The following is a 15,028-nucleotide window of genomic DNA, read 5'->3' on the forward strand; positions in this document are numbered from 1 at the left end:
TTAACATATGGCCTTAGGTAGCCCAAGAAGTAGCATCAACTCCCTCTGGGATGCTGTGGGTGGTTCATCCTCTTCAGGAGAGTGGTTTCGGAGAGACCCAAATGGAATGGCAAGCAGGGAGGGGGGGCAGTGGTCTGCCCTGGCAGCCAGGTCAGTCAAACCCACCCTGGCTTTCAGTGGGTTGGCAGATGGCACAGCCAGATTGTCCCACCAGCCTGGAGCTACTAACTAAAACAATTACATTCAAGAAGAGATAAATTGACGCTACAATCAGATTCCTAATATTAGCAGGGGATGGTGGGGGTAATGTTCTAACTGGCTTGAGTTGTGAACAGAAAACTCTAATGAGGGATGGACAGAGAAAGGTGCAAGCTGGCTTTTATAGGGATACAAGCCATGGACTCTCTGAGAAAATCAAGTTTATGCCCCACTATTCTGTTCCCCTCCCAACCCTGCCATTTGATTCCACTTGAGAAATGTTTTTTGGTTCTTTTTTTTACCTTCGTTTATATATTTCCTTGAAACCAGACAAAGCAAATTTGGGGAACTTGGGCCCAATCTAGAAAACAGACATGGTTTTGGTGGGTCCATTCTGTGTTTAAAACAAAACAAAACAGAACTGGAATGAGTTACCTATAGTTACAAGTTGGATTTGGCATAAAACACAGGATTTGCACTTAAAAAAATTAAATTTAGCAACAGTAAGCTGTTATTGTCACATGGCGACAATTAGCTGGAGAGGAGTGACTGATGCGCCTCTGAGATGGCACAGTCTCACCAATTTGCCACAGTCCTACTTGGCCCTTTTGCTCATTTGGTTTTCCATTCCTGGTGCCTGTATGCATTCTTGAGGTTTTCAGGTGTCGGAATGATTCCCCAAACTGGTCTGTCAGCCCTGAGTTGCCTAAGATAAAAAGCCTCCACTGCTACAAAAACTTGATTCAAAGCAACACTTCCTGTAAGTAACTGATAAAGACAGACCTGATGAAGAACTTTAAACAAGCTCAAAGACATGCAGGGAGAGCAGAAAGAGAGAGATGGCCCTCTGGAAGTCAGAGGCGTCCTGGGCAAACAGCTAGAATGGAGGTCCTGCAAAGACTGAGACATCTTATGGGAAACTCTCAGCCTAGTGTTTGGAACTTAGTAGGAGGTTAATAAATGTTTGTTTCCATCTTCCTAAGAGCAGATGCAGAGCACAGCAAGGAGGAAATGGAGACAGAATAGTGTAATGCAATGCACAAAAGCACAGCATGCCAAGAGAGAAGAAGGGTGGGGGTAATCGCAGCCTAGAGAGCAGTAGCAGCAACAGAACAAGCCTGGAGAAGTTAGAATGACAGAGCCAGGTACTGTAATAACTGGGGACTTCATAACCAAGGCATGATTCTGATAGACCTTTGCTAGCCACACATCTATAAGGTAAGTAGGAGCATGGAGTAGATAAATGAAGACAGCATTAATCAGGCAAAAATTCAGACAGAAATTCACACCAAGACCCTAGTGATGAGAAAGCATTCAACCCTTCAGTGAAGGATTGTTGGTTAAAACTAACTATACACACACACATATTACAGAGAATATGTAAAATATGCAGAATATCTGTGTTCAGATGAAGTATAGAATTTTTATACTTAGGTGAAGTAAGTTGTTTAAAAATTGTTTGTGTGTTTGACTGACCAATGGTGTGACTTTAGTTACTTTGAAATAATTTATTTCTAAAGCCTCAATTAAAAACACATTTGTTACTAACTGAAGTAAAATTTCCTGCAGCATCTTGTCACTATAGTAATAACCTGTCAGAGAATGTTAGACAAAGGGTGCTGAACGGTGCAATGGAAGGTTACTGATGCAATTATTTCTTTTTCCTAGCCCTTTACTTAGGGTCATAGCCAACCAGTCAGTGTTTATACATAGGGTGGCTTTACAGTATTTATTTCTTTGAAAATTATTTAACAGTCTTGAGAGGCAGTGACTGACAATAATATGCAGTTTCCAGTATGAGTGCTTAATAAATGGGAAAACAATAAAATCCTGTATGGTGAGAAACAGCAGTCAGTAAAGCTGTTATGCTCTAAAATATTTTAAAGCCATAGTAGTAACTATTTAGAAAAGCATAAAAAGCAAACAATGCATTGGCTAAATTATGATAATAAAGGAACTTTTATATCCACTAAAAAGTTTACCCAAATAATTTCCTCTTAAATTCTTTAGGGGATTGAGAGAAGGTATGGGAAAGCGGACAGGGTATGGATTAAAAAAAACAAAACAAAAAACCCCCCAACAACAACAAAACATTTTTTTGGAACCTTGTGGAGCTCTGCTGACGACAAACCGGGTTGTTACATCCTGCACCATGGCAGTGTGCTCCAAGTGCTTTCAAGACTCCCTCTAATCCAGTGCCAATTGGGGAGCCCCTCCAAATTTCTAGACGTCTTCAAGCTCTTAAGGACTTGGTTTTGGAAGAGGAGGCACCCAGGTGCGCTTGTGCGACACCTCCGGATGTGTGCCGAGATCCAGTGACACCGGGAAAGCAAGTGCTCTCATACCCCAGAGCAAGTTCTTTATTTACAGCTAACTAACCTGGGGAAACTAGGCTAGGCTTGGGAACCTTGACCGCTGTGCTTCCGGGATCCTGCGCAGCCTTCAGCCGCTGGAGAACTCGGCGACCAGGGCTGAGGACCCCGGGCTGTTAAGTTTGGGAAAGGAAGCGAGAAAAAAAAAAAAAATAGAGCTGCTCCTTTAAGAACTTCTTTTCCCTTTTACTCTATGTTTACATAACACCCGGGCGATCCACCGCGGGGCCCGAGGGGGGCGGGGAGGGGACGTGGGCGGCCCCACGCGCCGGGGGAGGGGGCGCCGGGTGGGCAGGGGGGCTGCGGGCGTCTCGCGGAGGGCCGGGCGGCTCCCACCTGCCCGCGCGCCCGCAGGGCGGCTCAGCGGTCCGGCCCCCGCCCCCCCGCCCCTCCCCCGCCCACTGCCCCCGCCCCTCCCTAGCTTTCTCGCTCTTTCCCTTCCTCCCTCCCGCGGGGCTTCGGCGGCGGCTGCGGCTCAGGCGCTCGGCGCTGGTAGGTCCCCCTGCTGCCTGGTTCCATTTGTTGCCGAGTCCGGCTCGGGGCAGCCGCGCTGCGCGGAGCTCCGGAGAGCCCGGCAGGGCAGCCGCGCAGCCACGACGGAGCAGCCGCGGGATTGGCCGCCCCGCGCACCCTTCGCCGCCGTGCCCTTCCCTGGCGCGCTCACTCCCTTCTCGGGATGGGATTGTAGCGGCGGCGCGGACTCGGCGGGGGTCGCGGCGGAGGCGACGGCGGCGGCCGAGCAGGGCTCCATGTTTTCCCCCGGCCATGAGGAGCACTGCGCCCTCAACAAGGAGCCGGTGAAATACGGGGAGCTGGTGGTTCTGGGGTGAGTCCGGGGGTCCCCGACCCGGGGAACTTGGGGGCGGGCGGCGAGCGCTCCAGGCTGGGTGGCAGCAGCGCGCCCGCATCCCCGAGCAGGGCCAGCGGGGTGGCTCGGGGGCTCTGTGGAGATCTCCCGGGCGCTTGGGCCGGCGCGAGCCGCTCGGAGGGCTGGGACGGCGCGGGCGGGGAAGCGCGCGCGGGGCCCTGCGGCGGGCACTGGGTTGCGCTATCCGCGCCGAGGACGGTGGCGAAGGAGGTGGCGGATCGCGGTCAGCCCGGGGCGGCGGCAGCGGCGGGGACTGGGGCGACCCCGCGCCCCGCGGGGCTCAGCGTTCGGGGACCAAGTCGTCGGCGGTACCGCAGGGATAGGGGCTCGACTTCTCTGCGCGCCCCGGGCCGGGTAGCGGGGGTAGTGGCCAGGGCTGAGGCATCGCCGTCGCAGGCACCACGCGGTGTCCGAGGACACCCCACCACCACCACCTTGGCGAAGCTGAGAGGCCCCCGGGGGCCCTCTGACCCCGCTTGCTGTGAGCCCGGGGCCCGGAACTCCAGGCGCGGCACCGCCGGCTCGGCCGCGGCGGGCAGTGGGATCCGCGCGGGGGGCGTCCGCGGGCAGCGCTTTGCATATTGTTATGGTGACCGCCACGGGCAGCCGCAGCCCGAGGGCACTGAACTGTCTGTGACTCGGCCGTGAGTGTCCCGGAGTGGGCAGGAACGCCGCTGTCCCCCACCCCGGGCTCCCGGGCACGGGGCCGCATCCCCTTCGTCCCTCGGTCCTGGGATTCGGCCTCGCAGATGTCCTCCAGCGACGGGGAGCTCGCCAGCCTCACCCGCCTCGACTCTCTCTCCGCTTGTGAAAACCACATTTTGAAGATAGTAATTATCTATAGTCGTTAAACGGCAGCAATTAGAGACTTCATCTACTTCCTGAGTTTCCTTGTGACATTTCTATTGTTTACCCTTAATAAGCCAGGAGAAAGGCTTCGCCGGGATTAAGCAGGGTAAAGTGGGCAGTGAAAGGGGAGCGGAGTGGGGAGGGGAAAGTGCGGGGAAAGTGCGGGGAAACTCCGGAGAAGGAGCAACTTGGGTTTAGTATTGGAAGAGAAAGGATTATTTTTCCCTTTGGATCTGTCACTCCTGAGAACCCGCGCTTTTGTCCTCTCTTGAAAGACCTGTATTCTTAACATTATGGGTGCTGAAAGGTAGGCTTAGCACACATGCGGAGAGTCATGGGTATGGAAAAACTCAGGGCACTCTGAAAAATGTGTTTTGATAACTGAATACCTTGAAGTAAGTGCCGACTTAAACATAATTTTAAAAAGAAGAATTTTTAAGCTTTAAGCTTTTTTGAGCTTCCAGACACAGCTCAGCTCTAAGTTGTCCAGTCCTCCTTACCTTGTTGCTACAGTATTAGGTGGAATATCATTGGAAATCTCATTACCTATTTAGAAGCTGTTTGCAGTTAAGCATTTTTCTCACCTGCATCTAATTGCACTTAAAAGACAGGTATCAGGAATCACTGGAAGGAGAGAGGAATGGGAGGAAAAAAGCCAGAGTTTAGCTTGTTTTATGTAATCTCAGCCCAGCCTAATTTTGTGCAGTTTGGTTTTGTTTGTGTGGCTGGCTTCAAAGTATTTTAACATTGTGAACCTGACACGAAAGATTAACTTAGGCCAGGACTTTATTTCATTATTTCCTTTTGAGGAAATCGTTGTTGAGATGTTTCATGAAAGCAGTGTGTGAATGGGCCTGGAGAGGGTTTTGTGTTCACAGCTGGAAGTGCTGGGCATTCCAAAGCCCTGAAAGGGATTTATACCCTGGATTGTCCTAGTATCACAGGCTTACTCTAAAGTAGGCTATGTAAATGCGTTGCCAATTGCATGTGCTCTGTCCTTTAAGAATGCTTTTCCAGGAGACACTTCATATGACAGAGTTGGCACTTACATCAATACTTTGGGCCACTCAGCAGTTATTTGTGCACCTACTATGTGCCAGCACTGTTTAGGCATACCGGCTCCAGCAGTGAACAAGGAGGTTTCATTTTAGTGTGGAGTGGCAGGTGTAAACAGGAGGAAACATGTAAACAAAGGAATAGTAAATGGCAATTTTGGGTGCTGCCAAGTTCTGAGCAGAAGTGGGTTAGCTTGGGAAATGTCTGTTGTAGGCAGGTCTTGCTTCTTTAGCTGGGAGGTCAGGGAAGGTCTCTGAGGAAGTGAAAGGTGAGTTGAGACCAGGTTCTGAGAAGATGCTCGTCTGGTTTTTGAATACTTCAGAAGAATTGTGGCCTTTTTCTGTTTTTGAGAGTGGTTTTCTGACTCTAGCGATATTGAACACATTTGAGGAATGCGGGGGAAATGGTGAAAAGGTAGGTAGACTTTAAAGAGACCCTCATTAATCATTATCCTACCCTTAGGACTTGAGACAGGGCTCTCCCTCTTAAAACAGCAGTAACGATCAAATAAAAATTATTATCAGATTTGCATGTCTGATCATCTAGAACATAAATAATGGCAGAGAATTCTAGTAGATTTTCTCATTGATAAAATTAACCTTGAGATCCAAAAATGCCCAATATTGATATTGATAGAAGCTTTTTGCTTGTAAAATACAGTGCGTTTTTCATTTAAAAATTAAAAAACTGTTGTGTGGTAGCCCTTTTTGTTCGCTTCTAAATTTCATAGTAAAATGTTGCTAAGAGGTCCTGGAGAGCAGACTGAGGAGCTATATATGTATATGTCTATATCCATATATAGATGCTTCTGCGTCTTTTCGTGCTTTACACAATATTAAGAGAGTTGCCAGCTAGTTAGGATTTTAGTAGGCTCGTCATTTTCTTGGCAGATTGGTAGAATTTCATTATTTCGTGATTTCAACCAGTGAATGCATCGTAGCCACAACGCTTTGTTGTGTCCATTATGTAATGGAAGGTAGAGAAAAGGACTGGTCTACCTGTCAGGTCTTTTTTTGCTGTTAATTTTAAACCTGGCTAAAATGTTAAAGTTGGGGAAGTGTGTCAGGATTTGAGAGGCAGTTCGGTATAGTTCGTGAGGGGAGGATGAACCAGCAGTCAGGAGACCTGGATTGAATTCCTTTCTAGCCCACTGGCTTTGTGATAGTGGCTTAGTCCCTTACCCTCTCTCTGTTTCTTTAGAAATAATGAAATATGATTGGATTAGGTAGTTGTCAGGGACCTTTCTGGTTTATACCCTGTCATATTGTTCATTGGCTGAAATGTTGAAAACATATAGTTAACATAGTCTAGGTAGCCCAGCATGTGTTGATTTTGTATATTCTTAAGGTGAAGGTGTTAGAATTCGAATGGGAACTGTGTTTTAATAGCAGAAAAGATTGATGCTGTGATTACTTTTTTGGAAATAGAGATGTGCAAAACAGGCATTTTTTAAAGTTGTAATGGTATACGTATATTTTGGTACATTGGTGTTAGGTTGTACATGGAGGTGTTCAAAATTTGGTAAAACTTTCTGTTCCAGGTTTAAGGAAGGCAGTGATGTTTTGAAATTAAGCTCAGTGGGCTGAAATAATCAACATAAGGAAGAGATAATCTGATGCTGAAATTTTAGAACTGAAAGGGCCCTAAGAGGTCATGGTACATGTTCAGCTCTTTAATTTTACTGATGAAGCAACTGAGGCTCCCGGAAGGAAGGGGATTTGTTCAAGTTCATAGTTGAGCTGGATCACTACACTGCCGGGTCACTGTTTCCCCACTTCAGGGCAGAGTCCAGCAGTGCTGTTAGCAGAGTCCAGTCAGTTCCTCAAGGCTTCAATTTTTCTTGTAACTTGCATGAGGGGAGCTGAATCTCTTTCTGGATTCAATTTAAAGCATGCAGCTCTCTTGCTGACTAATGGCCCATCATGGTTTCTGGAAAAATATTGCTTATTCTTAGTTTCCCTCACCTCACAGTTGAATGGATAATGCATTTTGCAAGACTTTCTTTTTCATTTGATGATTCACAAAATGTATTTTTATTGGCTCTCTCATCCAAAGGTTTTTAACCTAGGGTCCACAGATGGAATCCAGGGAGCCCTTGAACTTAGATGGGGAAAAATCATCTTTATTTTTACTGTATTCAAACTGAGATTTAGCATTTCACTCCATTATGTGTATAGGCAACAGATAGACCTGCTGCTAGATTTGTTAATACATTAATCCAGAAGTACATATATTATTGTATCACAACTTAAAACTATCTTGAGAACCAAGTATAATTGATTCTATTTTTAATCCTTTGTATTGTATTTTATGAATTTAAAAATATTTTTCTGGACTTCCCTGGTGGCACGGTGGTTAAGAATCCTCCTGCCAATGCAGGGGACACTGGTTCGAGCCCTGGTCCGGGAAGATCCCACATGCCGCGGAGCAACTAAGTCCGTGCGCCGCAACTACTGAGCCTGTGCTCTAGAGCCCACGAGCCACAACAACTGAGCCCATGAGCCACAACTACTGAAGCCCACATGCCTAGAGCCCGTGCTCCGCAACAAGAGAAGCCACCACAATGAGAAGCCTGCGCACCGCAACGAAGAGCAGCCCCCGCTCGTCGCAACTAGAGAAAGCCCATGCGCAGCAATGAGGATCCGACGCAGCCAAAAATAAATAAATAAATTTATTAAAAAATATTTTTTCTGAAAAGGGCTCAGTATACTTTACCAGACTGCCAAAAGGATCCTTCGCGCAAAAAAGGATTAAAAATATCTACAGATATGACTAAAAAATATTGTAATTGAAACTGACCAAGATCTACAAACGGCTAAAGGCCAGGGGTACGTGCCTATTTCCCTTTGGATTGTGTAGCATTTTATCAGGTAAGACAAAGAGGACTGTTGCTGGAAGAGTTTATGGTCTTTATTTTTTGAAACAAGCAGCTCTGATTTCTAGATGCCCATTTTTGTCTTAACCTTGGCATTTTGCCTTGACCCCTCCCCTTGGTAGCAATAAGAAACCTTAAAATACATCCTAACACTTTTCCTTTTCTCATCGTCCTCTCTAAATTGGGCTCAGACATCAAACACTAGTGTCCTTTATAGACTAAAAGGTCTTTGAACTTAAAAAAAAAAGAAAGCAAAACAAAATCTTTGCTGTCACTCAGCGTGTAGGGTGATCTGTAGAGCTCAGCTCTGTTTGTGTGGATGGAGTGTCTACTTCTGTAGGCTACTAAGGGTCATGATGTGACTGGCTTTGGGTTGCTATATTTTCCTTTACTAACTTTAGCCTTGTTTGGAGTATGTGGCTGTCTGTGTGGTTTCTTGTCTGGCTCTCTCAGATTTATTTGTTTCTCTCTTTAACACACCAAGCCTGAAACCTTCATTAGGACTTTTCGTTTTCAGTTGTATTTCATCATATGATCAATATTTGGGGATGCTTTAGGTAAACAAAAGTAAAACCAGGTTGATACAGGTTCCAGCACCTTTACCAAAACATATTTTATCAAAAGGATAAAACATGTACACAGAAAAGACCAAAAAACCAAAAACATGCCAGTTGCTGTATTTGAGGGAGACCAGTCACATTGTCACATTGAGGCAGTGGTTTTCTGTCTGTTGTGTGGGGATCAGCAAGGTGGGGCCGTAGACTGTCTTTGGAATGGAGAGAGTAGCTCTTGATGGAGCTCCTTGGTATGGGAGAAAAATAACCGAAAAGGAATTTCTGACATCTTTTGATTTAACTAAGGGTTTCCCCTGGGGTGAGCAGAATCTATAAGAAGAAAGTCAGTCGAGGGTAAGAATGATTCTGTTAATAGTTCTTATTGAGCTTACTGTCACTTTTATCTTCTGGAAAATAAAAATAACGAGAGCAGAAAGTGCTTCATACTTGTTAGCTTTGTCTAAATCAGCTGTTCTCAGCCACCTTAATATGTGATGATCAGTTTTGAGGTACATGGCCGGTAATTTATGACACGTAATAAAGCGTGGATCTTTCAAATAATTCCAAAATGTCCGGTTAATAACGTGATTTTACCCACTCGCATCTGCTGTGTTTTCCCAAGTGGGAGAGAAAGGGGTGGAGTTACATCAGGCAAGCCAGGAATTTATTCATTCAACAAATATTTATTGGGATTGTGCTCTTCCAGGCATGGGGGATACAGCAAGACAAGGCAGACACGTGAATTGCTGTCTTATTCTTGTCACAGCCCTTTAGGGAACAGCTAGTACAAATACACAGTTCATTTATTTATTCTACAAATATTTGAGCATCTGCTACGTGTCGGATGCTGTCCTTGGCACTAAGGGATGTAGTGGTGAACAAGACAGGTATCATCTCTGCCGCTGTGGATCCTGCATAGAAAGCAGTTTAGAGTATAAGCTGTGATGGGGGGCGCATTAACAGGGTCACCTAACCATGTGGCAGGATGAGAAGGGGTTAGCCAGGTGGAGGTAGAGGGAAAGATTGCTCTAGGAGGAGGAGTATTCTAAGACCCAGAGGTGAGCACACATGCTCCTTTGAGGAATGGAGAAAAGCCCCGAATGACTAGAAGAGAGTGGTTGGAATAGATAATGTGAGAGATGAGGGTGGGAGGGCAGTTCCAGCAGGATTCGGGACTTTATCCTAAAGGCTTGGGAGACTGTAGCTGGATTTTCAGCTCTGAAACTTGGAGTGGAGAAAGCACTTCTGCAAAGAGGGCTGCAGCCGCGCGGGTGGAAGGAGGAGCCCAGGCAGAGAGGGACCCGGGCGTATGGGAGTCAGCTGCTGTCTGGGTTCCAGTTTCTGGTTCCTGTCCCTCATGAGATCCAGTTGCACCCACTGTCCATGGTTGCAAGTGACCAGCCACTCATTCAGTGACTCAAAAATACTGACTGAGGACCAGCACTGCCCCAGACACTGGGCTGCATACAGTAGGAGTGAGACAGACAGCCCCGCCTGCAGGGAGCTCACCTGTGAGTGGGAGAGATGGGTGGTGCAAATGAGTCAGCATGCAGGTAGATGCAGCATTTAATTTCAGAGAGTGTCAGGAGGAAGATGAAGCAGGATAAGGGGAAGAGAGTGCTTGTTGTGGGGGTCAAGTGCTGGGGATAAGGTAGTGGGGGCCCTTGTAGACAGGAAAGTCGGGAAACTTTTCTGAGAAAGTAACCCTGTATCCTCTGAGAGCCCCCCATCTTTTTCAGTTTTATTTACTTTTTTCCGGTTTAAGCCACCCTGAGTGGGTTTCACTCTTACGGCCAAAGGATTCCGAGTATTCTATTAGTTAAGGAGGCAAAGTATGTAAACCACTTACCAAAGGGAAAATAGAAGTGCAAACAAGTAGAAGGACATACTTTTAACGTCCCTAGACACACGCAAAGTTCAGTCCGCTGCGCTGCTCGCCACGTGCCCAGGGTGGTAATTGCATTCCACTAGAGCTCATTGAGAAGATCTGCTCGTCCCTCTAAGAAGAGTTTACCCTTTGAGGACAAGGGGTGACTTCTACCCCCCTTGGAGTGCGAGGTATGCCTTTTCAGGTGCATAGGAGGTTGGGTTTCCCTGGCACACTGCAGCGCCCTGCTCAGCTCAGGGGTGTCTCTGGGGCTCGGTGACTGTTTCTCGATTTGGAAGGAACGCAGATTCTGGTTCTGTAGCACAGCTGCAGTTTTGTAAACAGTCCTCCCAACCTTAAGGGCCCAAGTTAAAGGCTCCCTGCGATACTAAACATGTACTTTACTGACATCAGATATTCCTGTTTCAACTTTTGTTTTTCTTTTTGTCAGTCACCTAACAGTCATTTTGTCACCTGCAGAAAGTTCTGCCTTGAAGGGAATCAGGCCATCTGTTCCCATTCCACCAGCTGCTTGGAGCCGCGTTGCAGTGCGCTAGGGTGGTGCTGGAAGGCCGCGGTCATTAGTGCCTACTAATGACTAACACGGCTGGGGGGTACAAGCCTCTTGGATGACAGACCTAATAAATATGCATTGGGGTATTTTCAGCAGCAGGTTTAAGACTACTGCAAGTCATTTTCGATGGAGGTTTTATTTCCAGCCGTCCACGTAATGCTTCTCACTCGCAAACACTTAACTCCGTTCGTACCCTGCTTTTCCTGCTCTGTGTTTAGGATAAGAATCATTATTTCAAGCTCCGTGCTCCCATTCTAATTAGTACTGGTTTAGCAGAATCCAACCAAAGCAGGCAGTTGTGTGTTTGGCTTCCAGGCTGTGGGTATGAAACGGCTGTTTACTATTACCAAGTCCCTTCGAGGAGCCCCCGAGGCCCCTCCTCCTTTCCGGTCCATACCTGGCCTTCTCGTGCTTCCTGCTACACAGTTGCGGAGCGCTCTAATTATAATCAGAACTTGTGATGGGTGAGCAGTGAGGGTTTTCTGGAGCGCTCGATTGATGAATCGATGACCTTGAGGAAAGGCCCTTTTTGCACAAGGACCACAAACACAAAGAAGTGTGCTTCTTGCCGGATCCCAGAAACTCACAGACTGGGTCCTTGCTGTGGTACTTGAGACTGCATTAGGGTTTGGGCGCTTTTGTTTTTACATGCTCTTCGGTAGAATTCAGAATGGAGTCTGTAATTTTGCTCTATGGCTATTTGTATAGGGTATGCAGGAGAGCTATTGGAACAAACAGATAACTGTACTCTGCGTGTCAGCAGTTTATGCTTCTCAACATAAACTGCTTGAGAACTATTTTCACATTCTTGAACTATTTTCACATAATAAGCATTCAGTTGTTTGACTCTGTAAACCATTCAATGAGAGAGTTATATCTAAAGGCCATGTATTGAGGTGGACATTACCCAACTTTCCCAACAGGATTTGCAGCCAGTTGGAGATCAGATAAGAGAACTTAGGGTTTTAACTTAGTCCCACATTCTTCCTCTGTCATCTTCAAATACAGCCAGCGTGCTGGACCTCTCTCAGGAGGTGAATTCCTTCCCCTTGCATCTGAGCTAGTTTTCTGATTTGCTTTGACCAGTCTTTGTGACAGAGGTCTGTGACTTTTGGATGTTGCCTTAAGGGGTGTTGTAGCTTCTGTTTTTGTTCTCTATATTAGTCTGCTGGGGCTGCCGTGACAAAATACCACAGGCTAGGTGGCTTAAACAACAGAAACTTATTTTCTCATAGTTTTGGAGGCTGGAAGCCCAAGATCAAGGTGTTGGCATGTTGGGTTTCTCCTGAGACCTCTCTCCTTGGCTTGTAGATGACTGTCTCTTTCTGTGTCCTCAAGTGGCTTTTTCTGTGTGGGTGCCCATCCCTGGTGGTCCTTCCTTTTCTTATAAGGACACCAATCATTGGATTAGGGCCCACCCATGTGACCTAATTTAACCTTAACTACCTCTTTCAAGACCCTGTCTCCAAATACATTCACGTTCTGAAGTGTACTGAGGGCTAGGACTTCAACATATAAATTCAGTCCTCAACATCTTCTTAGAAGGCAGGTGCCGTATAAAGACGTCTGACTACCCTGCTGGAGAGGGTGGCCCTGGTGGGTGAGAGATTACAAAAGGAGAGGAGGCCTGGTCATCCCCCAGCCATTCCAGCCACCCAGCTGAGGCGGCTGGCCTGTGAGTGAAGCCATGGTGGCTTCTTGGTCCATCAAGCTGCCCCAGGCCACACTGCATGGAGCAGAGGTGAGCCCTTTCCTTCTAGTTCTGCTGAATTAACGAATTCTGAGTGCCAGTTGTCCTTTGAAGCCATTATGTTTGGGGGTGGTTTGTTACACAGCAGTAGACAACTGAAACACCACAGTATTACATTTGCATGTGGTTCAGTTGTCAGATCTGACAGACTAAGAGGAAGTCATTCACTGAGTTTTTGTTTCTTTCAGGTTATTGATTATTTTAATAAGCACAATTTCAGCCTTTTAGATGAGTTATTCCAAACATGAAGTACTGTATGGCCTGAAAACCTTAGCTAACAAAAGCAGTTGTGGAATAACCTTATCATGTATAAGTCATCTGTGATCTCTTTGCGTTCATTAATCTCCATAATCAGTATTACCTCCTGAAATTCATTGAGAGCAGGCAGTTGAAGAATGGCCCGGCTGAGCTGAGAACCATGCTTCTGGAAGACTGGAGCATAAGCAGCTTTAAGCCAGGACAGCTAGTGCATGATGCTGATTTTCAGCCTTTTAAAGGCCACCCAACGTGAAATAATAGTACTAACAGAGGTTTGAGGAGGGGAGGTCATCTATACTAGCATCCTGCAAGTACAGGGCGATGAAGAGCTTATTCGTGTGGGTTGTACCTGTCTGTGACTGTCGGCGGTAGGAAGGAGGTACAGTTCCTGAAATACTTCCCAGGTCTCATTTACCCCATGGAGCCAAGTTATGTGCTGGGTAGGAAGCAAGCAAAGGCAGAAGGTGGCTCTGGCGTGGTGAAGGCTGGGCCGGGCCAGTGTTTTCCTTCCAGAAGGAGACAGTTGTGACAACAGCCGAGCTGCCAGCCACGTGCATGGTCCTCGGGGTGCAGAGAAAGAACTACAGGTGTAGATTCTGCCAGCGGCTGCCTTCAAACTGAGCACCTTGCCGAAAAAAGGATTCCTGTAGTAGCTGAAGTGAATGGAATGTCTTAAAATTCCCCAAATTCTGTTTGGGAAGTTTTAACATTTGACGTTTTTAATCAGAAGGACTGAAACATGTTAAATGAAAACTTTTGCATTCAAAATTTGTAAACTAAGTGTAAAAGAAACTTAAATACACTCCCAAATGGTGTATTTTGTAAGTTTGTAGCTTTTATAATTTTGGAGATTTTAAAGCTTAAAACTACACTAGAATCTTTGGGATACCAAATATATAGGTAGATATATGTTACTGCACATGTATTCTGTATGGTCATATTTAATTAAATGTGGGATTCACTGTACATACTAGAAATTAGTCAGTATCTAAACATATGCAGTAAACTTTAAACCACTCAGTACATGTGAGGTGATTGCTGTTATGGTTGCTGTTTTGGTGACGCCGATGATCTCACATTTAGGAACCCACATAAGGAAATGCCCTCCAGGGGCCTACATCTAAGGGCAAGACAAATAACTAAGCAACAAATCATACATGGTGTTGAGGAGGGGTGGATGGAGGGTGCCGTTATTTCAGGTGCACTGCGTGCCAGGTTCTTTTATTTTTTCTTAATCAGTCCCAGGAGTTAGATTTCATTATTTGGGACATGAGGCCTCAGTTCAGGTAACTCATCTTGTCAGTGGCAGGGCCTGATTGAAAGGTAGGTTTGTATTGCTGTGAAGCCTGAGTCTTTCCACCAGGGTGAAGGTCAAAGGCACGTGTATTGCTAGGAGATTGGGAAAATATCCTGGAGAAGGCAGCCCTTGAGCAGAGTTTTAAAAGGTGGCCTGAATTTTTATAGAGCAGTAGTAGAAAAGGTGTGGGGTTTAGGAACTTTGAAGGATTTGGCTGGAGGCTGAAGTGCTTGGGGAAGGAGATGAAGTTGGAGTGTCATCAGCTGGTTGGCATCTACTGGCACTGGGGATACAGAGGGTAATAACACAGTGGTCCCTGCCTTCCTGGAGCTTATCGTCCATCAGGAAAGAGGGACTTTAAGCAGATTAAGCTGGCCAGGTGCTGCCATGAGGTACAGGGCTTTATGAGGGTATACTGTAGGGGTTGGAACTTGTTTTTGTGCAGAGGGAAGGATCCCATTTAAGCTGAGATGGAAAGGCTGAGTAGGAATTACCTGAGGGTCACAAGGG

General features: G+C 46.4%; 1 protein-coding gene across 1 annotated transcript in view; it reads left to right on the plus strand.

The window, feature by feature from the left end:
• Positions 1 to 3,220: 3,220 nt before the first annotated feature.
• The window catches only part of PELI2 (pellino E3 ubiquitin protein ligase family member 2), a 201,569-nt gene continuing 189,761 nt past the window's right edge, over positions 3,221 to 15,028 (plus strand). The window contains exon 1 of the mRNA XM_081227684.1: positions 3,221 to 3,396. Coding sequence (XP_081083810.1) covers positions 3,320 to 3,396 — 77 coding nt within the window. The 5' untranslated portion in view covers positions 3,221 to 3,319. The remainder of the gene's footprint in view (positions 3,397 to 15,028) is intronic.

This window comes from Mesoplodon bidens, assembly GCF_964165515.1.
Source record: "Mesoplodon bidens genome assembly, chromosome: 3".
Classification (NCBI taxonomy): Eukaryota; Metazoa; Chordata; class Mammalia; order Artiodactyla; family Ziphiidae; genus Mesoplodon; species Mesoplodon bidens.